This window comes from Meriones unguiculatus, chromosome 11 (assembly GCF_030254825.1).
Source record: "Meriones unguiculatus strain TT.TT164.6M chromosome 11, Bangor_MerUng_6.1, whole genome shotgun sequence".
NCBI lineage: Eukaryota > Metazoa > Chordata > Mammalia > Rodentia > Muridae > Meriones > Meriones unguiculatus.
This window is the reverse complement of record NC_083359.1, coordinates 2,754,072-2,781,769: the sequence shown is the minus strand read 5'-3', so window position 1 is coordinate 2,781,769 and position 27,698 is coordinate 2,754,072. Positions and strand designations below refer to the sequence as shown.

Genomic DNA, 27,698 nt, shown 5'->3' with positions numbered 1-27,698 from the left:
ATGACCATTCCTTGCGTTGCATGACTGCATGACCATTCCTTACATTGCATGACTGCATGACCATTCCTTACATTGCATGACTGCATGACCATTCCTTGCGTTGCATGACTGCATGACCACTCCTTGCGTTGCATGACTGCATGACCACTCCTTGCGTTGCATGACTGCATGACCACTCCTTACATTGCATGACTGCATGACCACTCCTTGCGTTGCATGACTGCATGACCACTCCTTGCGTTGCATGACTGCATGACCATTCCTTACGTTGCATGACTTCATGACCATTCCTTACGTTGCATGACTGCATGACCATTCCTTGCGTTGCATGACTGCATGACCATTCCTTGTGTTGCATGACTGCATGACAATTCCTTACATTGCATGACTGCATGACCATTCCTTACATTGCATGACTTCATGACAATTCCTTACATTGCATGACTGCATGACCATTCCTTACATTGCATGACTGCATGACTATTCCATGCATGATTGCATGACTGCATGCACTGCTTGAAGCTGAACCCATCGGCACGCACTTGTAGTCCCAGCTGAAACGGGAGGCGCATTTGAGTCCAGGACTTTGAGGCCAGCCCGGGACCACAGTGAGGCCCATTTGCAAACAACAGGACAACAATAGAGCTCTCGCATGACTTGTTGCTGGAATCCTCCCTTACATTTTGTCTGACTGTGGAAACCCCAAGTGACAGAAAGCCAAACTGCTTACAAACAGGCTTACTGTATTTAGAAATTGTTTTGAAGTTATCAAGTTAAATGATGTCATAATGGATTAAGGTGGATCCTCAATCCAGTACACACAATGTCCTTGCGAAAAGGCTGAGGAGAGCACGGGGATCCAGGGAGAACATGTTACAACGAAACAGACCGAATGACACTCGTGCATGCCAAGAAACTTCCGCGGCTGTTGGCAGCCGCAGACAGAATCCAAGAAAGCAGAACAGATCTCCCCACAGTCTTCAGAGAGCATGGTCCTGCTCCACCTTGTTTTCAGAACTTCAGCCTCCAGAACAGTCAGAGAATAGGCTTGCGTCGCTTGAGGCAGCCACTCTGTGCTCCTCCATAGCGCAGTCTTGGGAAAGTTGCGGCATTCTGGGCAATGTTTACAGAGGCGCGTTGTTTATCTGTGGGTGTTAACCTGCGATGCACCCAAGCAAGTGAAGTAGCCGCACTGGCTCCTGTTCCCTTCTCCACGCCTGCACGTCTGCACGCCTGCACCCCTGCACGCCTGCACGCCTGCACGTCTGCTCTCCCTTCATTTTTTTAACTTAGCATTTATGCGATCACCCTCCGTGGTGGTGTGACTAGGGATGGCCTGTATAGACACTTGGGTTTGAATGCTTGGTCCGTTCAAACAATGGCGTGGTGCCAGCAGGAAGGGTGTTGTTATAAAGAAATGAAAACTCCAATCATTCTGCTTTACCAGTGAAGACTCGGGAGCCAGATGCGGGGGTGAAAACCTGCCAGCTCAGAGAGGCAGAGAAAGCACCCTGCTGACCTTCCTTCTCAGCTCAAGCCTTGACAGAAAAAGCCTTCTTACTCAGCTCATGTCTCAGATGGAAAAAAAAAACCAAAAGCCTGCTAGCTCACCCGACAGCCCAGGAGGAGAAAGCCAAAAGCTGGAGGCCCAAGAGCTAAAGAGCCCAAGAGCTAGAGAGCTAAAGCTTGCTCTTCTCTCCATGCTGTCTTAAACACTCTTCTCGCAGAAGTCTCTCCTTTCTGTTACTCCCTGTCAGCTGCCTTCTTGCTCCGCCTCTTGACCTGTGTACAGAAAGCTCTTGGATCAAAGGTGTGTGCTAGGGCTGAGCCACACCAAACAAAAGACAGGGTTTGACAGTTCACAATCTTGGGGTTCACAATGGGATCAACTATCCTGCAGCAGAGGGGTGGCCTTGCTGGAGGAAGCTTGTCGCTGTGGTAGGGCTTTAAGGTCCTGCGTGCTCAAGCCAGGCCCAGTGTGGAGCACAGCCTCTCCCTGCTCCTCTCTTTTGCTGAGCTCTTCAAGATGTAGAACCCTCGGCTCCTTCTCCAGCACCAGGCCTGCCTCCCACCACGATGATAATGGACTAAACCTCTGAACTGTAAGCAGCCCCAGTTACATGTTCTCCCTTATAAGAATTGCTGTGATCATGACATCTTGTCACAGCAATAAAACTCAAGACAGCCCCCACAGGTAGTCTCTACCGCCACTCTGTCTCACCCGCCCTGTCTCTGACTCCCTTGTCATTCCCTTCTGGCAGGCACACACACTCCTCACCCCCAACACCCTGAGCCAGCACCCGTGCGGGCTCTGATAACACATGCTGGGCTGGGCTGCTCCGCACTTATTTCAGCATTACGTAAGCAGTCTGTGCCGGCCATCTCCTCCTGCATCGTCACGAGGCACCATGGTTATGACTGTCACACAGACAGACGCCTGTAACTACACTTCACCCATCTGAACTGCTCTGCAGTCTTTCCTGAAGAGAAGCTGCCATATCCAGAAGGACATTCGACTGTCTGCATTCCACCCCCCGCATCCCCACCCAGGGACTTCTGCACACTCATCTCCCGGTGCAGAGCTATTTTCTAGGCCGTGTCCCTGGGGATGGCTTCGCTGCATTTAGGGTGCGTGCAGGCTCTGCCAAGATGTTTCCCGAAATGGCCCATTTGTCCCCTCCTGGTTCTCTCAACCGCAGAACAGCTGCTGCTGTCGCAAACCCTCAGTGACATACATTCAGACCTTCACAATGCTGCCTGTCTGGTGGGGCATAAAAATAGCTCTGGTTTCATCTGCGGCTCACCCAGAGCGCAGGGAGGCCGAGACCCCTCCCAGAGAGCACTGCAGCCTTGGGTTTGCTTCTTTTCACGAAGTGCTGGCTCATAGCTCTCTTTTAAAATCTTTATTTTATCCTTTATTTTGTGTATTTGTTTTGTTTTGTTTTGTCTGCATACTAACTGCTTGCCTGGTTCCTGTGCAGGACGGAAGAGGGTGCTGCATCCCCTGGACCTGGAGCTTTGGGCAGTTGGCCCTGGATTTTGAACCCCAGTCCTCTGAACAAGCAGCCATTGCTCTTCACTGTCAGGCCATCTCTTTAGCCTCTATTTAAAATTCTTTTGTTAAGCCAAACTGCTTATATTGACATTAAGACACTGAAGAATTTACTACAACTCTTAACATGCTATTTACCATAGCATTAACATTTGAAATACATGTATCAACGTGGTGTCACTTATGACAGTACATCATGTATTTCAAGTATACAGTTTGATCCTCATTTAAGCATGTCCTGAAGGTGAGTGCTCATCTGTAGACAGCGGTTTGCCCTTTTCCCGTCCTTGTGCGTCTAGGGTTGCACCCCTGTGCTAACAGAGGTGATAAGGAAGAACAGCCTTGCTCCAAGAGGTTGGTTTATTACTTTTCAAAAGATTTATGCATCTGCTTGCTTGGTGTGTGCCCTGTGCATGTGCCCTGTGCATGCTGGAAGTGGGCATCAGAGCCCCTGGAACTGGGGTTACAGACAGTTGTGAGCCACCGTGTAGGTGTTGGGAATTGAACCCGGGTCCTCTGGAAGAGCGGCCAGTGCTCTTAGCTGCTGAGTCACGTCTCAAGGTCCTAAAGAGGATCTGGAAAGAGGAGGCTTCTAATGTTCCCCACTAAGCCTAGTGTTTGGAGAGCTGAGGAGAGGGTGGGGATCAAGCCCTTGCCTCCTGCCAAGAACAGAAGTTCAGATTCCCAGGACCCATAATGCTTTTGTCTTCTCAGTCATAGGCGGTCCCTGACGTGAATCCATGATCCTATGCCCGGTTGTCTGTGTGTAACAGTGCACGCCCAGGTGGGGCGTGTCAGAGGAGAGTTAAGTCGGTTGTAAGCGCCTGGGAACCGAGCCTGGGTCTTCTGCAGGAGCCGCCTCTCCAGCCCCAAGTTCACCCCTTTGCCCCTTGCTCGCACGACTGCCCCTTTTAATGCCCTCTCTCTCTTCTAAGAACAGTTTACCGATGTCGCTCCCAACGCTAATTTTTGAAGGAGACTGGCTCAGTTCTGCACTTGTCCCTCATCTCCCAGTTGGTCACTACCTCTCATGGGCGAGTCATCTTCCCAATAAATAGTTCTCAACTTCCTTTAGAAATTGTTTTAATTTTTGGTTTTTTGAGTCAGGGTCTGTCCCTGGCGTGTAGCCTCGACTGGCTTGGAACTCACTCTGTAGCCCAGGCTGGCCTGTCCCAGAGGTCCACCTGCCTCTGCTCCCAAGCGTGGGGCGTGTAGGCGTGTGACACCTCTAAGGCCTCTTCTTCTGTAAGGCAGGCTTCGCATTCCCCTTCCCTCATCATCGTTACACACAGAGCCAGCTGCCCACAGTGGCCCACCGAGGCTACCTTTCTGAGCCATTTGCAGCCTGGTGGAGCCAAATGGTGCCCACCTTGCTAATGAAATCGTAGCAAAGTCGGTGCGTTGTATTTCCAGCTACATGTTGTACGACCCCAGACCCCTAAAGCCTTCACTTTCCAGCTGGGAGTCAATGATCTGCCTCACCTGTGTGGATGTTCAAGCAGCAAGATGGCGGCAACAGCAAGATGGCGGCAACACGCCCCAGGGAGCATGTGAGGTCCGACTCCCCTTCTGGACGTCACAGAAGTAAACTGTCTGAAAGGCCTTGGCCCGTCACAGCCCCAGGGTCCCTACGCTCTCCCCACATATGCCCTGAACCTCCACCGGAAGCAGGCATGCTGGCTGATGGCGGCAGGCTGGACTCTGGAGATAACGAGCTGCAGCCCCAGTGTTCACTTTTACCAATAGTTTTTAAAGTGTAAAACTAACTCTTACTGATGGCGTGTGGCACATATCAATTTGATCTGATGACACTGGAAATAATAAAGATGCAAACGTTCCTAAAGAAAGCACCCCTCCCCCTCCCGCTGCCACCTCGCCAGCCCAGTGCCATCAGAGAAAGCCCTGGGCTGGGCTGAAGGCCTAGTCTCTTGGATGGTGAGGAGGATCACATGACTAACTTGCCATGTACTCCCATACCCTGCCCCTGAGGAAGCAGAAGCCAGATGTGAACTGCTATCATTGTGAGAAGTTTGCCTATGTGGATTACATCAAATGACTCAAGGTCTGAGAAGGGCCTGGCCGCCTCAGCACATGCTCCTCAAGCGCCATCGGCCCCTCCTGTCTGCAGCGTCTGTGCCCGCCTGTCCAGAGAGGGTGCTGTCTGCAGCTGAGGGTCCAGCCTCAGTCGCCTGAAACCATATGTGTTCATTCTCTCAGTTTAACTGAAACTCAGGGCTTCCACCCTAAGCTGGGGCCTAAACTAACGAGTCTCATTCTGTGCCCAGGCTGGCCTGAACTAGCTACCCCAGGTTGGCTTCAAACTTTTGGCAATCCTCTGCCCAACGAGTGTTACAGATATAGGCACAAGTCTCTTGAGCAGCTACCATTTCATAGCCCAGGTGCTGCTTCTTCGTTGCTAGTGGGGAGGTAAGGATGGAAGGCTTTGGAGGTAGCTGTTACTTCACTGCTAGAATTTATTTACATGTTTTGTTTCCTTCCACCCATGGCTTTACTGTGTAGCCTTGACTGTCCCTGAACTCCATCTGTAGACCAGGCTGGCCTCCTCAGAGATCCACCTGCCTCTGCCTCTCAGCACTGGGATTAAAGGCGTGCGCCATGATGCCCAACACCTTTTAAAGCTATAATGTTTGCAGCCCAACCTCGTCCATTGGCTGGACGGGACCTGCCAATCTGAACCCCCAGCGCCACCCGAAGGAACCATCTGCTCTCAGGAAGCAGAAATGCCAGGCACGTTAGCACACGCCTGAACCCAACACATGTGGCAGGAGGGCTGCAAATTGGCAGATAGACTGGGCTACAGACAGGGAGGCCTGGTCTCAAAAAAGGAAAAAACAAAATAACAACAACCAAAAACTCATATAAAAATCATCTAACACATTTTCAATGACAAAACTTTCTTCTCAGCATCAAAGCTTTCTCTCCAATGTTTTATACAATAATTTACCCTTTTATTAAAAGTTTGGGAGTTTCTGGTCACTAAAGTAATATATACTTATTTCAGAAAGTATGAAAAATACAAAATGTATAACAAAGTCCTTCACAATTCACTTAATGCTAAACCCAAGCCCACAGAGCCTCAGCCCACTCACACCTCCGGTCACACAGCAGCCCCAAAGACTCCCTGTGTTTTCTTATAGGAAATAACAAATATATTTTAAAATACTGGAACTATTTTTAAAGGTTTCTTCACAAAGTAGCTTCCTACAAAATCTCCATTTTCCACATCCCTCTGATACAGACAGACTACCGGGCAGACGAACACGAACAGCGACGAGGACCACGCAGAGGAGAAGGCCTCATCTCCAGATGCCTCCCCGACTCCGCACGCTGCCGGGGGCAGCCTGTCCACTTTTCTTCCGAGAAGGCTTTTCAGTCTTAGGGGCTGAAGCAAGACGTCGAGGGACATGGGCGGGGATCTGCGAATTGAGAGGAGAGAAGCCACCATCCTGTACCCCCACTTTCCACCCCCAGAGGAGGCCCCAACCAGTGAGCACAGGGGAAGGAGGGCAAGCCCTAGCAAGTGGGGCGAGACCACGCCGTGGAGGGGCGGGGCCAGCCAGGGTGTGTAGAGAGTTGGGGTCACTGGCCAGACAAGAGGCCTGGTCACCCCTGGTTCCTGCAGAGCCCCTCACCTCTTTCCGGGGGATCTCACCCAGGCGGGAGTCTGTGTTTCTTCTAGGGACAAGATCCCCTGGGCCATCAGTCCTGCCACACGAATCAAGGGTATAAGCAAGGGCACGGTGGGGTGGGCAGTGATGCCCAATTCCATACAACTCTGTACAAATGAAAGTGGTCCCCGATCTCCTCTCTTAAGAATGTGAGTCCGCGCTGGGCGTGGTGGTGCGGGTCTGTGATCCCAGCACTCTGGGAGGTAGAGGCAGGCAGATCTCTGTGAGTTTGAGGCCAGCCTGGTCTACAGAATGAGTCCAGGACAGCCAGGGCTACACAGAGAAACCCTGTCTCAAAAAACAAAAAACCACCCCACCCCCAAACAAAACAAGAAGAATGTAAGTCTGGGAGAGCACACGTCCTGCCAACACGAGGCCTGTGACTCAATGTCCAGCGTCACACGAAGGAAAGAGGAGGAGACCTGAGAATGAATTGGACTGGAAAGCACGTGGGAGCGAGTGGCCTAACGGCTTACTCTGGATCTGTGCTTCTTACAACTGTGGCGAGGCACAGCTAAACGTGGAGGTGAAAGATGAACAGGGCACAACCAAAAGTTAATTCAAACTCAACCAAAGTAATTCCAAATCAAGTCCGAGGTGTTCTGGATGGTGCAGCCTTGCTTCCGGACACAGGGCACACACGCTGTGCCCTGCTGTCACCCCACGGCGGGCACTGCCTGAGGCACCCGGCTCCAGCTGGGCACCACTGTGCACGGGAGTCCCAGGCAGCGTCCTCACTGTTCCTACGGGGCCTTCTGCTCTCAGACAAACGACGGTTAGATACAGAAGATGGAGGCTACTGCTGTGTGTCCATCCAGGCGTGCACGCATGTGTGGGCATATCTGGACATGTGTGAGCATGTGTGAGCATGTGTGGACAGGTGTGGACATGTGTGGACAGGTGTGAGGATGTGTGGACATGTGTGGACAGGTGTGAGGATGTGTGGACATGTGTGGACAGGTGTGGACATGTGTGGACATGTGTGAGCATGTGTGGACATGTGTGAGCATGTGTGGACATGTGTGAGCATGTGTGGACAGGTGTGGACATGTGTGGACAGGTGTGGACATGTGTGAGCATGTGTGGACAGGTGTGGACATGTGTGAGCATGTGTGGACAGGTGTGAGCATGTGTGAGCATGTGTGGACATGTGTGAGCATGTGTGGACAGGTGTGGACATGTGTGGACAGGTGTGGACATGTGTGAGCATGTGTGGACATGTGTGAGCATGTGTGGACAGGTGTGGACATGTGTGAGCATGTGTGGACAGGTGTGGACATGTGTGAGCATGTGTGGACAGGTGTGAGCATATGTGCGCATGTGTGAACATGCAGACAGCTTCCAGCGCTGCTCCTCAGGAGCTATCCACATTAGCCCTTTTTGTCTTTTTGAGACAGGGTCTCACAGTGCAGTCCAGGCTGGCCTCAAACTCAGAGATCAGCCTCTGATCCCAAGTGCTGGATCACAGGCGTGCGCCGCACCTGGCTACCTGGTGAACAGGGTCTTTCATTGGCCAGGAGCTAACGTGGCTCCAGGACGGTGAGCGCCAGGGGTTAGTGTGAGCTACCGTGCCTGGCTTTTCAACATGCCTTCTGGGAGCAACCTCAGCTCCTCACGCTTGCCTCACACGCACCTTGCCACAGGAGCCGACTCTAACCCATATTCCACAGCACGGACCAAATGAGTGGATCTTGGCACTGCATTCAAATTTGAAAAGTTGTCTGTGTTGTTGCTGCCTTTGAGTTTCATTTAAAAAAAAATCAAGGCGGCACACGCACACACGTCACTTTAATCCCCGCACTTGGGAGGCAGAGGCCCTCGGCAGTTTGATGACAGCCTGATCTACACAGTGAGTTCTGGGCTGGCTAGGGCGGCAGTGAGAACCTGTCTCAAACATATATAATAGACCAATACATTTCCTTATGATTTACTGTGAGTAAACATTTGATTTTTTAAGTTCTCAGGTAAAAAGGGACTCAGTGGAAAAAGTTTACAGCACCTACACTAACTAAATAAGCAAAAATTCTGGGGCTCTAAGTTTAAGCTTCCGGGAGAGAGGAAGGAAACTGGGATACAGACGTACAGGTGGGTTAAGAAGAAACAGCGTGGAAATGGAAACAAGGGAGACAGAAAACGGACCTAGACCTCACCCCTCGCTCTGCCCCGCTGCCGGCCCTGAAAAGGACAAGCCTGCGCAGCGGGAATCTGCCTGACCATCTCCTAATCCAAGTTCCACCCTGCAGCTCTTGCTCTTCTCTCCCAAGCTCATACCCGCCGTGTTCCAGCCTCTTCAGGTAGAGCAGCAGGTCCTCGGCAGGCAGGGCACCCCAGCCCCGGGCCTGGTACAGGCGGAAGAGCTCGGACACCTCCATCAGCTGCCTCCGGGGGCTGAGCCCGTCCGCACCTGGGAGACGGGTGGACAGGTCACCTGAGGCCCTCTCCCAGCCTTCATCCCATTTCCCTGGGCTCTAGAATGGTCTTTCCCTGACAACCCCGGTCTGCTCACCTCTCTCTGGGGAGCCGGTGCTGAGGCCGCTGCCCTGAAAATGGGATGAGGGGAGCTCATGGGCCCTGAAGAGACTCGATGCCATGGCTAAGGGAACCTTAGTTTTGTGGACAGGAGGCGGAAGGCGTGGCACCTGAGGGGCTTCTTCCCAGGAGGAGACCGCCCGAGAGCCTAGCAGCAGGAGAGAGAGACGCAAGAATGCCCATGGGAACAAGGCTGGGCATCAATCAGCTCCCAGAGGGTAGCTCAGAGGCCCTGGGTTCAAGCCCCAGCCCTACGCTGGGCACTACAGCTCACACCTGTACTGGAAATACTCGGGAAATGAAAGATGATCAGAGGCCAAGGTCACCTTTGACTATGTCAGAGACTGTCTCAACGACAGTCCTCTTCCCCAGTAAAATTTTTCTGTGACGTGGGTACTACGTAATAAAAGACTAAGCATGGCATTTCAATGACCCGGTGTCTGGTTGGTTAAATGAGCACTTTTAGAGTTAGTTATATAAGTTAGCTGTTACTAGTATATTACAAAGAAGCACAAGTCATTGTTTCTAACACTGCCAGGTATAAGGATAAATTTAGAAACGGAATCCAAATTTAAGCCAGGCACCGTGACTCACTCTGTAAACCTGGTATTCAGGGCACTAGGGTAGGCAACTTGCTGTGAAATCAAGGTCAACCCCAGTTACCCGGGAAGTTTGAGGCCAGACTGGACTATGGAATGAGATCATGTCACAAAAAAACCATACAAACAACAAAAAAATGTAATCCAAATTCAAGTAAGTATATATAACCTCCCACAGAAAACGACTGTGTTTCTCACTCAGGCTTGTTTGAAGCGTTAAGGCAGCTACCGGCCTCCGCAGTCACGGGAACAGAGTCAAACCCGACCTCCAAGTTCCCACTTCATCCTGGAGCGCCAGTTCCCCCTCTTCCAGACTCAGCCCCGACCTTCTTCAGAGTTGGGACTCACCAGACTTAGAGGGCAACAGGTCAACAGAGGGGCTTTCATGACTCTGGGGTGCCGTGTCCAGCAGCTGGGGAAAGAAGACAGGATGCTCCTCTAGAAAACCGGTACAAAGAAACCTAGGCTCTGAAGGGGACAGAGACGTCTCAGCTAGGGGCAGTGGCCGACGTTCCAGAGGAGAGTTATGGACTAAGAATGAGCTACACTGATAGACAGCTGGCTCTAAAAAGGCGAGAAGGGGGCCGGGGAGACGGCTCAGTGACACTGAGAAGCAGGGGTCTGGAGTTCAATCCCCAACACCCACATAAAAGCTGGGATGGTGCACTCCCATTGCCATGGGGAGGCAGGCATAAATCTGTGAATTTGAGGCCAGCCTGGTCTACATGGTAAGTCACAGGCCAGCCAGGGTTACACAGTGAGGCCCTGACTTAAAAAAAAAAAAAAAAAAAAAAAAGCAGGCACGGTGGAGGGTGGAGCCATTTTTATAACCTCACTATTTCTCACTATTTAGGAAGAAAACATCTGACACCATCTTCTGGCTCGCACACTTCATGAGCACGCCCACAGAGGAACACGGGCAAAACACAGGCGTGTGCACACATGCACGCACACACACACAGATAGGCAAGGAAGCCAGTCAGGCACAGTGATCCCAGCCCTGGGAAGCTGAGCAGGAGAACAAGAGTTTGGACAGGACCCTAACCTGGAGGAAATGAGTCAGTAGGTAAGACAAATGGAGGTCTTGGGAGACTCTTACCTGCTGCAAAAAATTCTTAAGGCCTTCGAGCTGAGAAGCAGGGGGCAGCCCTGGCTTCAGGGAGCCATCCCCATCAGATCCAGGGTCTTCCTCCGGAAATGGTCGCTCTGCCCTGTGGTCAGCAGTGAGTGCCTCCAGTGCAGAGAAGGGCCCAGCTGTGAAGTGACAATGCCCCGGCATGCTTGGATGTTGTACATGGAAGAAGTCTCCGTAAATGAACCCATCAAATGCTCCCAAAGAAAAGGCACTATTAAGTGGGAGAGTGGGGACTGGAGAGATGGCTCGGTGGTTAAGAGCACTGTCTGCTCTTCCGGAGGACCTGGGTTCAATTCCCAGCATGCACATGGCCACTCATGACTGTCTGGAATTCCAGGGGATCCAATACCCTCTTCTGGCCTCCACAGGCACAGACGTACATGCAGGTTAAACACCAATACACATAACTCTTTTTGAACGAGCCCTTTAAAGCAAACAAGCAGAAGAGGGACACAGCTAGGAAAGAGGACGTCAGCATTTAAGGGAGCTGGAGAGGCGAGGGTGAGAGGAGTCTGGGAGATCGCACAGCTCAACAGCTCAACTTGAAGACAGAAATGCAGACAGAAGCACAAAGCTGGGCCCTTCAAACACGTTTCCAAAAATTCCTCAAGAACACAACAAAAGGCAGAATCTGGGGACTGGGCATGTAGCTCGACTGAGCGCATCTGCCCAGCAACAGGAAGTGCTGTAATCCTTTGATAAATCAGGTCAAGGTCATGCTTGGCTCTAGTAATGAAGCTGAGGCAGACGTCCCCCCTTTCTTTGGTGGACCTGCTAGACGGCAGACCAATGAAGGCAGCTGCTGCCAAGCCTGGTGACTTGAGCTTGATTCCTAGAACCCACATGATGGAAAGAGCAAGTCAGCTCCTACAGCTCCACATAACTATGGTATGCACGTGCCTATCCACACACCTACAATAATGTAAAAAATACTGTGGACATGAGCAGGTACACAGAGGCCAGAGAGCTCTACTCCCCTGCGGCAGTGTGTAAAAGTTCTTATTTTCTTAGACGAGGGGATAGGATGAGAGCCTTTCCAAGCCTTTCTAGCTCTTTCTGAATTCTCGCTGGCTGGTTCAACCCAACTGTTCCAGCCTGAACTCTCCAGATTGATTCAAATTGGCTTCTGACTGAATTGCTCTGCCTGGCCTCAACTAATTCTGGCAACATGTTCTAATCTTGTACACAAAAAAGCAGAGGCGGAGGGTGAGGAGAAACGGAAGTCCAGAGAGAAGCCGCGTAGCCACGATGACAGCAGCTGTTTCCAACTCTATATATCCTGTACTTCATGCTCTCTTCCCTTTACTCAGTGAGTTTCTGTCCCTTAAAATCCATGGTTGCTAAGGCACCACACCCCCATCAGAAGGAACTTGGTAAGGAAGCTCTCTGTGCATGTGAGAAGAATGCCAGTGACCTCTGCCCTTAGTTACCTGTGGGGGGAGCCACATCTGGTTTGGGCTCCAAGGGCTGGAAGGAATTCTGGTTCTGGAAAGGGGGTCCCAGCAGCAGGCTGAGATCTGGGGAGGTGCTCCCGAGAACGGGAGGTGCTCCAGGCAGATCACCCCTCACTTCTCGGTTTTGCTGCAGCGCAGGCTTCAGGGCCACAGCCATCGGGGGCATGGTCCATATCCTCCTCTCCCCCTTCTCCAGCTCCAGAGGCCCAGGGCTGGAGGGCTCAGCAGGAGGAGCCTGGTCAGGAGACAGAAAGAGAAAGCTTACAGCCCGGTGGGTCTGAAGAGACACCTGAACGTGGTTATAAACTGCCTGAACCACCTTTGAAGGAGAATGAGTAGCATCTAATTTCCACCAAAATTGTTTAAACACTTGTCTAGACTTCACCCTTATTGATGTATTTTATTTATTTTTCTATTGTATTGGTTTTTTGAGACAGGGTTTCTCTGTGTAGCCTTGGCTGCCCTGGAATCACTCTGTAAACTAGGCTGGCCTTGAACTCACAGAGATCCTCCTGCCTCTGCCTCCCCAAGTGCTGGGATTAAAGGTGGGCACCACTGTGCCTGGCAATTTCCACCAAATCTTAAACTGATCATTTTTCCTATTACAATTCTATTTCCTGAAATTTTATAGATAATTTATACAACAACATGTACTTTGATACTTATTGTAACACTGTAGGTAAAACACAGAAAAGCACTTCTGTGTCCAGGAGCGTGCACTTGGTCAGACAGTGATACAGCAGCAGGTAGAGGGTGGCATGTGGTGTGAGGGGTTTACGGGAGGAGAGGGATGCTCAAGACACCAGTTCATGGCTGCCTCTGGGAAAGGAAGCTGGATGGTTCGTGGAGGGATGGGGTCCTGGGAGAGCGTGGAGGCTGCTTTTTACTGGATACCTTTTATTTAAGAACAAAACAAAACAGTTTGGATTTTTCTTTGTTTGTGCCACATGCATTCTACTGATGTTAAAACTGTTTAGCCAATAAGCATATCATAAATTAAGAGAAACCAGACAAGGGAAAGGCTTTAGTCTAGGGCAGGACTTAGCAACAATATGTGTGTGTGTGCCTGTCTGTGTGCGCGAGCGTGTGTGGAGGCCGGAAGTACACCTTGAGTGCAGTTCTCAGGGAGTCACTCTGGTTTTTGCTGTTTGTCTTGCTTTGCTTTTCCTTTGAGACAGGGCCTCACGTAGCCCAGGGTTATCCTGAGCTCACTGTAAGCTAAGGATGAGGGGGAGCCTCTCTCCAGAGGCAGTCATGCACTGCTGTTTAGGGGATGAAGTCAGGCCCTCACTCCACAAAGCGAGCATTTTACTGACCAGAATCTCCCTAGCCTCAGCTACAACTTATGGTCATTTAGGGCAGCCATGGTTCTTCCGCAGTAGACCACATACTCGCTCATGTCTCAGCTCTGGGATCACAGCTGTGCCCGATGGAGCGGGGCACAGATGGTGAGCTATGGCCGTGGAAGAAGGACAGGACAGCTGTCTTGGGGGCGAGGCCTACCTGAGGGTTGGAAGGCAGGAGCGTGGCGCCGAGCAGCTGGCTGGCCTCGTCCCAGTGGGCCTGCAGCATGGCCTGCAGCCGCTCCACCAGCTCCACCCGCTGCTCCTCCAGCTGCTGGTTACCACTCTTGAGGTCACGCACTCGGGCCTGCTCCCTTGCCAGTCTGAGGAGAGAGAGGCCAGGAAGACGGCTCGGCTGGTAACTGTCTGCTGCAAAACCTGAGATCCGAGTCAGGCCCCGTGTTCAGCAGGGCATGGCGGGCACACAGGGGCCCCAGTGCTGGGTGACCCTAGAGGTCCAGAGAGCTCGACCGTCAGCCAGTGTAACCAACTGCTGAGTTCTATGTTCAGGGTCTCAAACTGAGGTGGAGGAGACATCCGACATTGACCTCTGGCCTATACACCACCTACAGGGACACACACACTCCTCACACACATTAGGAATGACTTCGGGGGTTTAAGGAATAGGCTTGCAGGACAGGACACGCTCAGACTGAAATAACCAAGGCTTCAGATACATTATGGAGGTCAGAGCTTCTGAGAGGCTGCTCTCCGCCACCCCCAGTCTGGACCAGACCCAGGGAAAGAGGAGCCCCAAGCCCAGCACCTGAGCTCATAGTCCTGAGCCACCTGCTGCTGCCGTTCCTCGCGTTCAGCCATCTCGACCTTGAACTGAGCCAGCTGGGCAGCCAGCTCCTGCTGGTGCTGTCCGCTGAGTTCCTGTAGCTGCTTCCTGGGAAGGCCCGGGGAGAAAGAGACTTAGACTGCAGACAGGAGACATTGTCGGGGGCTGCAGAGGTAGCTCAGTGCTTAAGAGTGTGCTGTGTGCTGCTCTTGCAGAGGACCTAAGTTCGATTCCTAGCACCCACACTGGGTGGCCAACAACTGCTTGTCAGCCCAGCTCCCTGTGTCTCTACAAGGCTCTGTACTCATATGCACGTACCTAAACACAGATACACGTGCACACATGTAATTAGAAATATAAAGCCATTTAAAAAAAGATTTTATTTATTTATGTGTATCGTGTTCTAACTGCATGTGCACCTGCGCACCAGAAGAGGGCAGTAGAGAGTAGAGAGGGCTATGAGCCACCATGTAGTGCTGGGAATTGAACTCAGGACCTCTGGAAGAGCAAACAGTGCTCTTAACCACTGAGCCATCTCTCCAGCTGATAAAAAGCTGTTTTTTAAACAACAACATGTGACCAACGAGAAAAAGACAGAACGTGTACAGGTAAAGGAGCCAGATCAACCTAAGACTCTTCCAGAGGCCCTGAAGAGGACAAGGGACATTAGTTCTGTGTCCTTGTCTGGGAATGGACTGGGTCTAGGGAGGGGGCCAGTGTCTCCTCAGAGAGTCAAGGTGGTTTCCAGGGGCCTGACTCGCCCCCTGGGCTGTGGTCATCAGTGCCTGGGCAGCTGCGTGTGAGGTGCCCCGTCTTCCCTTTGCCAACATTGTCTGACTTAGCTCTCTGCCGACCTTGGCTGTGGAGCCCCCGCCCCGCCCCCTCCAATAGCACAGAAGATGCTGCACTCCTAAATAAAGTTGCTTGGCACAAGCCATCGGCTTACGTGAGACCTGCTGGTCCTCCCATTCAGCACCTCACTGTCAGGGACCCTTATTCCTGTGGGCTCAGGTCAGGAGACAGACAGCTGCAACCTCCTGGCCCATGCCCAGCACAGGGATGGGAAGAACAAAGCTGAGGCCACAAAATGAATTCCCCAGAGAGCAACACATGAGCTGATCAGGTTGGTCTGGTTTGTTTGAGACAGAATCTCACTATGTAGCCCAGGCTTATCTCAAACTTGTAATCCTCCTGCCTCAGCCACCCAAACCGAGATTACAGTCCTGTAATCCACGTCCACTTGAAAAAGATCTAATAGAGAGCATTTCCACCAGGCGTGATGTCACATGCCTTTAACCCCCGCTCTCAGGAGGCAGAGACTGACAGACTTCTGTGAACTCAAGGCCAGTCTGGTCTAAAAAGAGAATGACTAAAAATTCAAACAAACAAACAAAACAGAAGCCCCCCCCCCCCAGCATGTGAGGGGTAGGAAGCGGGGCTGGGGTAGGAAGGAGGCTCGTCCTGGCAGCATGTGAGGGGAGGGAAGCGGGGCTGGGGTAGGAAGGAGGCTCGTCCTGGCAGCATGTGAGGGGAGGGATGCAGGGCTGGGGTAGGAAGGAGGCTCGTCCTGGCAGCATGTGAGGGGAGGGATGCAGGGCTGGGGTAGGAAGGAGGCTCGTCCTGGCAGCATGTGAGGGGAGGGAAGCAGGGCTGGGGTAGGAAGGAGGCTCGTCCTGGCAGCATGTGAGGGGAGGGAAGCGGGGCTGGGGTAGGAAGGAGGCTTGTCCTGGCAGCATGTGAGGGGAGGGAAGCAGGGCTGGGGTAGGAAGGAGGCTTGTCCTGGCAGCATGTGAGGGGAGGGATGCAGGGCTGGGGTAGGAAGGAGGCTCGTCCTGGCAGCATGTGAGGGGAGGGAAGCAGGGCTGGGGTAGGAAGGAGGCTTGTCCTGGCAGCATGTGAGGGGAGGGAAGCAGGGCTGGGGTAGGAAGGAGACTCGTCCTGGCAGCATGTGAACACCACACTTCAGCACTGTCCCAAAGAGGAACCGGAAGCAGCATTCCCTGCCCTGCCCTTTGGTGCTGGCCATGCCATGGGGAGTGAGACTTCCAGGCCTCTCCATAAGCCCTTCCAGATGGGACAAGGAGTCTCCTGGGAGTCAGGCTCAAGAGGGTCCACGCCCCTGAGCACACAGGGGAAGCCAATCACACTTGATGCCACCAGAGAAACACTGTCTAGCGAGGCGGGTACCTATGGTGGTCCCTCAGAGAGGCGGCCTGGCGCAGGCTGCTCTCGTGAGCCTCCGCCAGCCGCTCCGTCACCCGCTGCTCCAGCTGCACTGCCAGCTCCGACTCCATCTGGATCCGCTGACTCTCGTATCTGGCCTGGGAGTGAAGGGAGGTGGGTGACTGTCAGCTCCATTCTGTTTGAGCCTAGTCTTCTAAGTGGTGGGAAATGAAACAAAGTCAACCAAACCCCCTCGTCTGCCTCAAGGACGAAGATTTGGACCAAAGAAGTAGCTGTACGGACCCAAGGAGATGCAGAGCAGCCGGCAATGTCGAGTGTGCCCCACCTTCCTGGGCCAGGAGGCATTTGGGCCGTCAGTGGTCTACAGCTGCCATTCTTGGCCTCTTGCTCCTCCTGCAGCTCCCTGGAATCTGACTGCTACTTCACTCACGAAGAGTTCAGTTCTAATCCCACAGTGGCTGTTCCTCCATCTGCGTCTCTTCTGATGTCACTGCAACTCCTGACCCCAGGCCCAAAATCCGTCTCAACACGTTTTCCCTTAGCAGGACCTCTTCTTGATTCTCCTCTGAGTTGTGGCTGCCTGCTCTTCCTCCAGCTGCCCTTTCGTCCTGCCAACCTCCTCCTCTCTACTCTCTGCTGACATCCAGGCTGCATATTTCTAAGCTACATAAGAAGCTTTTGCCTCTAGGCACTTTTTTTTTTCTACATTTCTTAATTCCCAGATCTTTCATATTATCCCTACCTTTTTCTAAGCTTTAAGCCCATATACCCAAGCTAGGGATGGTGGCTTATGCTTGAATCCAGCTGCTGACAGTCTGAGGCAGTAGGAGAAGGACAATCCACCTCCATGTATCCAGACCTTGTCTAAAACGTAAGTAAGTAAGGGGCTGGAGAGATGGCTCAGCGGTTAAGAGGTCTTCAAGAGGACCTGAGTTCAATTCCCAGCACTCACATGAGGCTCACAGCTATGTGTAATGCCAGTTCCAGGGGATCTGACACTTCACAGAGACATATGCAGGCAAAACACCAATGCATATAAAATTTTAAATGAAAATAAGTAATAAACAAACAAAAAAAACATGTACCCAGAAACTTCATGGCTGTTTCTGATTACGCCGGAAGAGGCGTGCCCACTAGATTTCCTGCCTCGGTGGCTCCTCTCCCTGAGAAAACAGCCAAGCTCTGAGAAGCCATTCTCGGCTCCTTTACTTGCTCACTCCCTTAGGAGTGGCCCTTTAATCAATGAACTTGCTCTCATGCACTGGCCCTGACAAGCATCTCACACATAAACAGAGGTCCTCGGTGGACTGAAACACGGCTCTCTCCCAGCCTCTGCGCCGTTCCAGGAATCAGCAAGCTACAGCTCAAAGAGTTCCCCACTGCCTGCTTTTGCACAGACGTACCAGGTCACGGGCACCCGTTTTTTCACACCTCTCCACGGTAGTCTCTGTGTTACGACAGGAGAGTATTTACAACTGAGAACGCGTTACCCACAGAGTCAAGGATACTGGCTCTCTGGTCCTCTGTGGGAAGCTTGCCAAGCCTGGCTGCAGTAGTGACCGGAGGCTAGGGAATGTGAACTTAAGATTCAATGCACTCTCAGAAACCGTTGCTCCGCTGCGTGCGGGCTTTGCCTGCAGGGAAAATGTGCTCAGTTCGGCCGTTAGTTTAGTTCCGACCACCTCGGGCCTCTGTTGATGTCTGTAAGAGCCGCTTAACGAGCTTCTGAGAGCGGGTGAAGTGGAATTAAAACCATGTTGGCACCTGCTCCACAGAGACCAGAAAGGGGTGTCTGATCCCTGGAACTGGCGTCCCAGGTGGCTGTCAGCCGCCACTGGATGCTGGAAATCAAGCCCGGGTCCCCTGGAAGAGCACCCCGTGCTGTTACCAGCCAAGCCATCTCTCCAGCCCAGCAAGGTTTTTGTTGCTGCTGCCTTAGCGGCACTGGGGATGGGCCCCAGGGCCTCACACATGCTGAGCCATGTCCTAGTCTACAAGTTACTTTTGGACACAGGATTTCACTAGGTTGCCTAGGCTCTCCTTGAAGTCACATTCACACTGCAGCCCAAGCTGGGCTACAACTTGAGATCCCCCTGCCCCGGCCTTCCAGGTAGCTGGGATTACAGACTTGTGCCACCAGGCCTGCCTAAAGAGCACTTTTTAATCTGATTGTGTCTGACGCTTTTTGGCACTGTTTTGAGTCAGGTCCATGAACTGTTACAGGAACTTCCCAAGTAAATAAAATAAACATCATCCTCCTGGGTCCCCAACTTAGAGGTATTAGCAGAAGTGACTAAAGTGACAGGACTGGGGCTGGCTAGATGGCTAAGTCCCATTCCTCTGCTCTCTGACCTCTACATATGTGTCCCAGTACATATTCACCTCCCCCAGGCCCACACTCAGACCACATACAATGACCAATGAAATTTTAAGAGATAAAATAAAGTGACGATAAATACAAAGCAGACTGTTACCAATCAGAGTCAGGTGCGGCGCCATCTCTAAGAACCACAGACGAACCAGTGTACGTTAACAGTAACAGTGATGAGCCCATGTTGGGCCCTCCGTGGGGAAACAGTAGTGGAGTTTAAGGCAGAGTATCACCAAATCAACCAATGATGAACCCCAAACACCCGAGACGGGCAAGTCTCCCATCATTTCCAAGTCACTGTGTGTGCTCAGACCTGTTCCCAAGCACGGAACACTCCGGGCTCACCTGGACCAGGCTCATCTCCAGCTGCAGTGCGTCCCTCTCTCTCCGGACTGTGTCCAGCTCCCCCTCCAGCCGCTGCACCTCAGACTGCAGCAGGGCCAGCTGCTGCTGAGCCTCTCGGGCTGCCTGTGCCTCCCGCTGGCTGGTCCCCTACAGAGGAAACTCCAGTCTGCGCAGGCCTCAGCTCCTAACTGCTGGTTATGGATTCCAGTCACCCTCTGTCTTTCCCTCCTCCTTTCACCCTGTTCCCCCACCTCAGTATAATGTCACCTTTGGCCTTCCATGTATCTGCTGCTCCCAGCCCCTCACACTGGTCCTCACCTCCCAATCTTGCCTTCCACAAAGCTCTTTCTTCTCCACCCTTGTTCCCTATTAACCTCCACGTTCTGATGTCTCATCTTGTTAGCAATTTCCCCCATGTTTCCACTCCCCAACTCTTGCGATTGCTACGTCTACCTTCTCTCTTTCCAGCTGTGCTTGGCCTTCTTCCTGCAGTGCCTGGTGGCGTTCCCTCAGCTGGTGCTCCTGCTGGGTCCAGGCCTGCCTTTCTTCGTCTAGAGCAACCTGAAGGGCCTCCAGCTTCCGGCGCTCACAGAGCAGCCCAGCCCTAGCCTCGTCCCGCTCTTCCTGGAGGGCCCGGCACTTCTGCTGCTCCACCTCCAGCCTCAGCGTCAGGGCTTGCCTTTCTTCTTCCTAAAGCCCCAGAGAATGCCAGCTGCTTTCGTGTGCTCACGAGACCAGCTACCTGACAGACCTCCCCACATGGTGAGTGCTGAGAATTACAGTCACTAATGGTACAGCAGCTGCCTAGCTCAGCTAGAACAGGGTGGGAGAACACGCCATCCACTGTTCTACAGGTAGGAATGATACCTGGGCCAGCAAGCCTGGCAGAAGCCAAAGCTTGAAGGTTACAGGTCCTGGGGAGACCGAAGACTGCTGTCTTGCCAAAGGGAAACGATGTCAAATGCTTTCTGAACACACTTGTTTAGGCTGGCACACCCCTATGATCCCAGCACTCGGGGAGACACAGGCAGGTGCATCTCTGTGAGTTCGAGGACAGCCTGGGCTACAAAGAGAGACCAGGACAGCCAGGGCTACAGAGAAACCCTGTCTCAAAAAATAAAAACAAAAACACAAAAAACAAAACAAAACTCCCATGTTTAAGGGCTGGAGAGACGGCTTAGTGAGGAAGAGCGTCGCCTGCTCTCCCTGAGGACCGGCGTTTGGTTACCAGGACCCACGTGGTGGCTCACGGGTGTCTTTAACTCTAGTTCCAAGGGATCTGAGCCTTCTCCTGGCCTGTGAGCACCAGCATGCATGTGGTGCACAGACATACATGTAGGCAGAACAACCACACATGCAAAATAAAAATACTTTGTTTGTTCCTCAGAACAGGGTTTCTCTGTGTAGACCAGGCTGGCCTCAAACTCACAGGACAGCCTGCCTCTGCCTCCCTGAGTGCTGATTACAAGCGTGCACCAACACGCCTGGCTCAAACAAATGCATTTTTAAAACTCATATTTAAACACAGATTTGTGCTGTCCTCAACCCTGCCCAGCGAAGCTTCATTCTGCTGTGGGCAGCGGCTAACGTGGAAACTTGGGCCTGGGTGACAGTATGATAAATAAGCTGAGTGAAGGCCTCTATGCAACCCTCCCTCCCCACGCTTGGGAAATGTCATGAAGAGGGACAGGGAGGAGGGTGTGAGCTGCTGTCTTGTCACATGGCAATGCGCTTGTGAACTCGGCAGCTCTGGTCACCTGCACAAGACCTGTGCAACCAAGCCCACACGACAAGCCAACAACTGGAAAGGAGGTCACCCCCAAGAGAAAGGGAGACTTGGGGTGCGCTTATCAAGAAACATGATTTCTATGTACCAGACTGGTAAAGAATAAATAAAAGACACTCTACTTAAAAGCAGACACACCCTGCCTGCCAGGTGAGGCGCAGCAAGCTTGCCTGTCTTCCAGCCAGACCCCAGCACCTAGCACCTAGCGCCTCGGGCCTGGGCTTGCAAATGCCAGGACCTGAGAGAAAAATTATATGAACACAGGCTGTGCATGGAGGGGAGCAAGAAGATCTCATGATGCTTTTAAAGGAAACACATAAGGCCAAGTGAAGATTTACCATTTTGTGGGCTGTGCATGCGTGATATGAACTCCCTGTTTCTTATAAAATCCTCAATATGATTTTTTTTTTTTTTTTTTGCTTTTTTTTCATGACAGATCTCACTGTGTAGCCCTGGCTGTTCTGGAACTCACTATGTAGACCAGGCTGCCCTTGACCTCATAGAGATCCATCTGCCTCTACCTCCCAAGTGCTGGAATTAAAGGTGTGTGCCCGGTTGGTAGCTTTTTAAATAAAAATAATAAAAAAGAACTCTGTCCCAGAGTTTCAAATCTCAGCTTCAATCCTACTTTTGGCACTTGTTTACTGTGTGTTTTGTTTTTGAGTCAGGCTGGCTACGTCCCAGGCTGAGCTGAAACCTGATCCTCTGGCCTTAACCTCCCAGATGCTGTGATTACGGGTATACATCGCCACACCCAGGGAACCACGTGTTCTCAGGCATACGTCACTGCCTGTAAACGGATATCAGACACTGTTTACCTTGTGAGGATTAGAGTGAAAGGCTTGTATAAAGTAGCAGTGCCTGGCACCTAACAAAAACTTAACATACAACAGCTGTCTCCATCACCATTAAAACCACAGCTCCGGCTCACGGGAGGAGCTGGTCACGTGGCCCCACCGTCAGCACCGCAGCCGTGATTGTTAAGGGCACTAGCATCCGTCGGCGGGCTGCAAGCTTGTGTCAAGACAGCAACAGGGTCCCGGCCTGGCTACCAATGCGCTGGCGACCACACGGCCGCTCAGCCCTCAGGGTCCACAGGAGCTTCCTCCTCCACTGTCTCAGGCTGGACCAGACCAGCGTTTCCACCTGACTCAACAGATCACCCAGGAAGCGGCTGAAACCCACCACGGACCTGCTGAATCAAGACTTCTGGAGTGATAGACTGGGGGTGTAGCTCAGTGGTGGAGCTCTTGTCTGGAATGTGTGAAGGTCCGCTGGCTTTCAGGGTAGCAAGTGTGTGTGTGTGTGTGTGTGTGAGTATGTGTGTGTGTGTGTGTGTATGTGTGTGTGTGTGTGTGTGAGTATGTGTGTGTGTGTGTGTGAGTATGTGTGTGTGTGTGTGTGAGTGTGTGTGTGAGTGTGTGAGTGTGTGTGAGTGTGTGAGTGTGTGTGTGAGTGAGTGTGTGTGTGAGTGTGTGTGTGAGTATGTGTGTGTGTGTGTGAGTGTGTGTGTGTGTGAGTGTGTGTGTGTGAGTGTGTGTGAGTGTGTGTGTGTGTGTGAGTGTGAGTATGTGTGTGTGTGAGTGTGTGTGTGTATGAGTGTGTGTGTGAGTGTGAGTATGTGTGTGTGTGTGTGTGTGTGTGTGTGTGTGAGTGTGTGTGAGTGTGTGTGTGTGTGTGCGCGTGTGCATGCATATGTGCTAGGGATAAGGTCCTGCTGTGCAGTGCCGGCTGGCCTCACACTGTTCCCAGAGATCCACCTGCCTCTGCCTTCCTCCAGAGCGCTGGGATTAAAGGTCAGACACATCATACCCTGCTCCTGGGCTGGGTTTAATGTTTTAATAGGAATATGATTTGCCAGGAGGTGTTGGTGCACGCCTTTAACCCCAGCACTTGATAGGCAGAGGCAGGTGAACCTCTGTGAGTTCAAGGCCAGCCTGGTCTACAAAAAGAATACAGGATAGCCAAGGCTACAAAGAGAAAAACCCTGTCTCAAAAAACCAAAACCAATATACATACACATATTAGTACATATATACATATCACCCTGCAGTCTGTGGCAGAGGGCTGTTTTGGTGGAATACCCAACAGATAGCAGCAGGGCGGATGCCGCAAGGACGCATCTTCGCAGCATGGCCTAGTGCCACTCAAATTAGGAACCCACAGACACCACCTACACAAGAGGAGCACCTCACACGCCCACCTTCTCACCAGAGCCTCTCTTTGCCTCTGCTGCAGCCTGGTGCCCTCCTGCTCACGATTCAGGGCTTCCATGGCCTCAGAAAGGCTTTGTTCCAGGCGGGTTACCGTCTTTCAGGAAAGAAAAACACAGAACAGTAAGAATGAGGAAAATGCCCCTGCTTCACAAATAATTAGCAGTGTAAATTTGAAACTGTAGAATTAACTCCACAACGGAGGCCATCAAGGAGAGGGCGCCTGGGGAGGAGAGCGGGGAAACGCTGAGCTGCAGGGAACCTGGCGGCAGGTGCAGCGGTGGGGGGGCGGGCAGCCACCACAAGCCAGAGGCAAGTCTTGGGAACCCCACTACCAAAGCTCCTTCTTCCTGTCTAGACATGCATGAGAGGCTCTAAGGCCGCGTGTCACAGGTCACCCACCTCCTGCTGCTTGCTTCTGGTGACCTCCGCTGCCTGCCGCTCCTCTTGGAGCCCCCGCAGCACCTCCGTCCGCTCCGCCTCATGCCGATTCCAGCCCTCTACCACCCGGGCCAGGGTCTTGGGAACGGCAAAGAAAATGAAATTCCAAAATCACGTTTCCCCCTTTTCTAGTCATGAGCGGTGCCCTTCTCCCAGGTCAGAAGAGCTGTCCATCTCTCCCCGCTGTTCAGTCCTGTAATCCAGCTCTCGGGAGGCTGAGGCAGGACGGCCATTACAGGCCGGGGAAAACACACCCTGGGACCCTGCCACCCCTCATTTACACCTCCGCAGTGCCCTCCACGGCGAGCCCCGACGGCTGCTACTGTCACCTTGTCCAGCTGCTCAATCATGACATCTTTCTTGCGGTCGGCGGCAACGGCCACAGCTAGCTGCTGCTGCAGCTCCAGCACCCGGGTCTGCAGGCTCTGAATGTTGCGCTCACAGTGCTGGAAAGAAACAGAGGGCACGGGCGCTGCTCTCGCCCAGTCTGACCGCAGCACCGGACACTCCAGCACCCGCCGGGAGACGTGGGCAGGAAGGTGGGTCCACAGAATCAAGCGTTCTGGAGCAGGAGCCTCGAGACCCACGACCTCCGAACGCTTCCCTGTAAGCTCAGGAAACCTGTCGGCTTCCGAGCGCTTCCCTTCGCGCATTTCCCATAAACCGGGCATCGGAGGAGCAGCTGCAGAACTGACCTTGAAGGGGCTTAGGGTAAGAGGGAATGAGCAAGATGTCCGCCAGTGGATAAGCTGAGGGAGGGGTCAGGGATCTGAGGACCACTTGGGGTGGCGGCACAGACACAGGACAGTGGCTGGGGGCCCAGCCTTCAGGCTTAGCAGTCAGCCCTGCTTTTCCATCCAAGGCCCCTAACCTCTAACTCTGCCACTTCAGAAGAAAGCCTTTGCCTCTCACCTTTCGGCGTGTAAGCTCTGAGTCCAGCGCATCTCTCAGCCCCTGAAAATCTGGGGGGTTGGTGGGGGCGCCTGGCCGAAGGCTGGTGTAGCGGGGAAACAAGTCTTCCAGCGCCTGGGCTGAGCTGGATGGAGACAGGTCTTGCAGAGGCCGGGTGCTGAGCAAGCCAGATAGACGATGTCAAGGGTGGGAGAACCTCTGAGAGCCCCTGAGCCCAGCCTGGTTTCGTATATATCAGAAACCACGTAGTGGAGCCAGCAACAGCAGAGCCTACGCCCTCCTCTGTGAGGTTCCTTCCCCACAGCAGCCCCTACAGCAAGGTCTAGTAACAGCAGAACAAGCTTAACCTGCTAAAGAAAGACGGGCTGAGGAAAGAGAGAGCCAACTAGACAGCCACTGCCCAGGTTTCAGAAGAAGAAAAGATGAAAACCCAATGACCAGCTTCTTAGATCCTTAGGTATGGGTAAGTGGTGATAGGACCTGGGGAGCAGAGCAAAAGCAAGTGGGCCATAAGAACCCCAGGGCTCGGAGAACCCCCACGGAGCACTCACTTGAGCAAGGTAGCTGTGCTGTCACTGTCAAAAGAGTCCTCTTCCCGTCTCTCTGAGCCAGCTCCTCGAATGAGGGGATCCCCTGCTTGCAGCCCAAGAGACCCCAACGTAAGGATCAAGTAGGAACAGAGGCCATTTGGAGAAAAGAGGCCTTTCCCATTCTCCATTCCCCAAAGTTTTCCCCAGAGAATGGGTGCTTTTTCTTCTCAAGTGTCTCCCGAGTTCCTGCTTCTGGCCTCCAGCCCTTACACCTCAGCTGTCCTCTAGAGCTCTAGGGAAGGGGCTGACTGACTTACGATAGTCACGTGAGGTATGGAGCAAGGTCTGGAGCTGACCCCGGACACTTTCCATCTCAAAGATATGCTTAGAGCCATCCTAGGGGAGGGAAGAAAAGGCCACAGGAGTCAGACTCCCTGTCTCGTCTATACCCTGCCAGGGCAGAATTTTCTGAATTTTCAAATACGCCTTAGCAAATTACAGCCTACTCTAGTCAGACCCAACAAGGGAAGTCTTAACCTTGAACGCAAACGTTTACAGAGGCCAGAAAGGAAAGGACATGAATAAATCAGCAGGTAGGAAACCAGGGTGGAGGGGACTGCTGTCAACTGACGCACAAATGCCCGTCTGAAGCTGGTGCGGCTGTGCCCACTGGATTCCATACTCTGAAGACCCGTCTTCTTTCCCACTGGAATAACTTATCTTCTTTAAACACTGGTCTAATGACTCTCATGCCAAGTTTTGAACCACACAATCAAAATAACTTGGGGCTGAAAGGGCCTTTGCATATTTTGCTGCTGTCCCTAAGTGCACAGTTATGACCTGGGTCCAGGAACCCCGATCCTCAGGACACCCAGCCTACTCTCCAGTGCAGGCATCTGACCAAACAAAACCATGAAGAGCCAAAACAAAAAAAACCACTAAGAACCATCACAGTTTCCCAAATTCCTGTATATTGCTTCGTGGCATTCCCTCAAACACGTCTTCTATAAGAAAGCATGTGTACTTCGGAAATAGTTGAAATCTAGTAATAGATCCAAGCCACGGCAAAGCTACCCTGAAAGTCCAAGAGCGTAATACTTTCTAATACCTTTGAGAGCTCCAAGACACAGCGCCCCTCTCACCTTTTTCTTCACGTTGTTCTCCAGCCCAATGGACAAGCTGCGACTCAGCTCTTGAGCCAAGCTGTCTAAGCCCTCATTAGGAGGTGAGGTGGACGCTAAATACAGCTGAGCTCGGGCTGTGGCCTCCGCCTGACGGCTGAGATGCAGGGAAGTATAGAGCTGGGAGGTCACCTCTGAGGACACCTGGTTCAACCCAGGCGGCTCTGACGAATCGCTCAGGAGGTCCTCTGGCCGGAGAGGTGAACTGGGGCTTGTAGCGACTGTAGCCATGTGTGAAGAGACAAGTGGACACAGCAGGAAGCTGGGAATTCCTGGCTCAGCTTTGAGAGGTTCCAAACTTGTGCGTAAGTTCACCAAGAAAAGTGATTTGGAAGGGAAGAAGACACTTTGTTGGATCCTCAGCAAATAAGGGTACCAGGGCTTTCTCGTTAGAGGAGTGTCCGCTGGCTCCAGAGGCCATGGATGGGGCAAAGATCTCTCTCTCCCCAGCTCCTGGGAACCGCGAAGAGCGGTTGTGCTGGGCAGGAGACCCGCACGCAGAGCGACAGAACTAGAGTCCTGGAACTGCAGGTCGACCTCGGCACGCGCTAGCTCTGGTTAACTTTTTCTCCTTTTTTTCACACTCAACTGTGAGACCCAAACCAAGGAGGGCCCAACGTCTGTCCATCAATTAGTTTTAGTGCAGAGAGAGGCGAGACTGCATTGCCACAACCCCCCCACCCCCAACCTGCTCCTATATCACCTGTCACACCCAGCGTCAACGTCCTTGGATTTCCCCTCCAACCCTCCCAGGTAAGAAAGCCCCAGCGGAGGTCCGCAGAATCCCACCCCCCGTACCCCAGAAAGCACAGTCCCGTCCCCCGGGGAGCCTCTGCTGCGACCACCGGATTCCGACCACTCTGAGCACGCCGGCCCCCGGGCTTGACTGTCCCCCGACCCCACAGCCGACACAGAGAAGGACCACAACCCAGCCCTCCCGGCGCGGCGCTCGGCTCCCCAAACCGTTGGCAGCCTCCCGCCCACAGCCGGCAGCCCCACCTCCCGTAAGTTACGTCACCCGCCCGCGACACCGCGCTCCCTGCCTCTCCAGGGGCTTCGGAGCCTGGGAGTGCGGGCGCGCACGCGCGCAGCATCGCTGGCCGCGGATTGGCTGCAGGAGGGAGGCGGAGTCTGCAGGGGCGGAGTTAAC

The 27,698-nt window shown here is 52.7% G+C and overlaps 1 protein-coding gene across 6 annotated transcripts; it reads right to left on the bottom strand.

Annotated features, from left to right (window-relative positions):
- Positions 1–5,999: 5,999 nt before the first annotated feature.
- On the bottom strand, positions 6,000–27,636 carry Cntrob (centrobin, centriole duplication and spindle assembly protein). 6 transcript variants are annotated; one of them, XM_021648154.2, is made up of 19 exons: positions 26,510–27,636; positions 25,685–25,763; positions 25,389–25,473; positions 24,838–24,994; positions 24,255–24,371; positions 23,887–24,003; positions 23,483–23,581; positions 19,939–20,175; positions 19,486–19,632; positions 16,773–16,906; positions 14,568–14,693; positions 13,962–14,124; positions 12,435–12,693; positions 10,969–11,123; positions 10,218–10,281; positions 9,248–9,418; positions 9,013–9,145; positions 6,706–6,778; positions 6,000–6,489 (listed from the first exon to the last, which is right to left on the bottom strand). In XM_021648154.2, exons 1-19 carry the CDS (start codon positions 26,777–26,779, stop codon positions 6,370–6,372), a joined length of 2,706 nt encoding a protein of 901 aa, XP_021503829.1. In that variant the 5' UTR covers positions 26,780–27,636; the 3' UTR covers positions 6,000–6,369. The 6 variants fall into 6 exon arrangements, with proteins under 6 accessions (XP_021503829.1, XP_021503830.1, XP_021503827.1 ...); XM_021648155.2 differs by having other exon boundaries at positions 25,389–25,470; XM_021648152.2 differs by having other exon boundaries at positions 6,000–6,778.
- Positions 27,637–27,698: the final 62 nt, after the last annotated feature.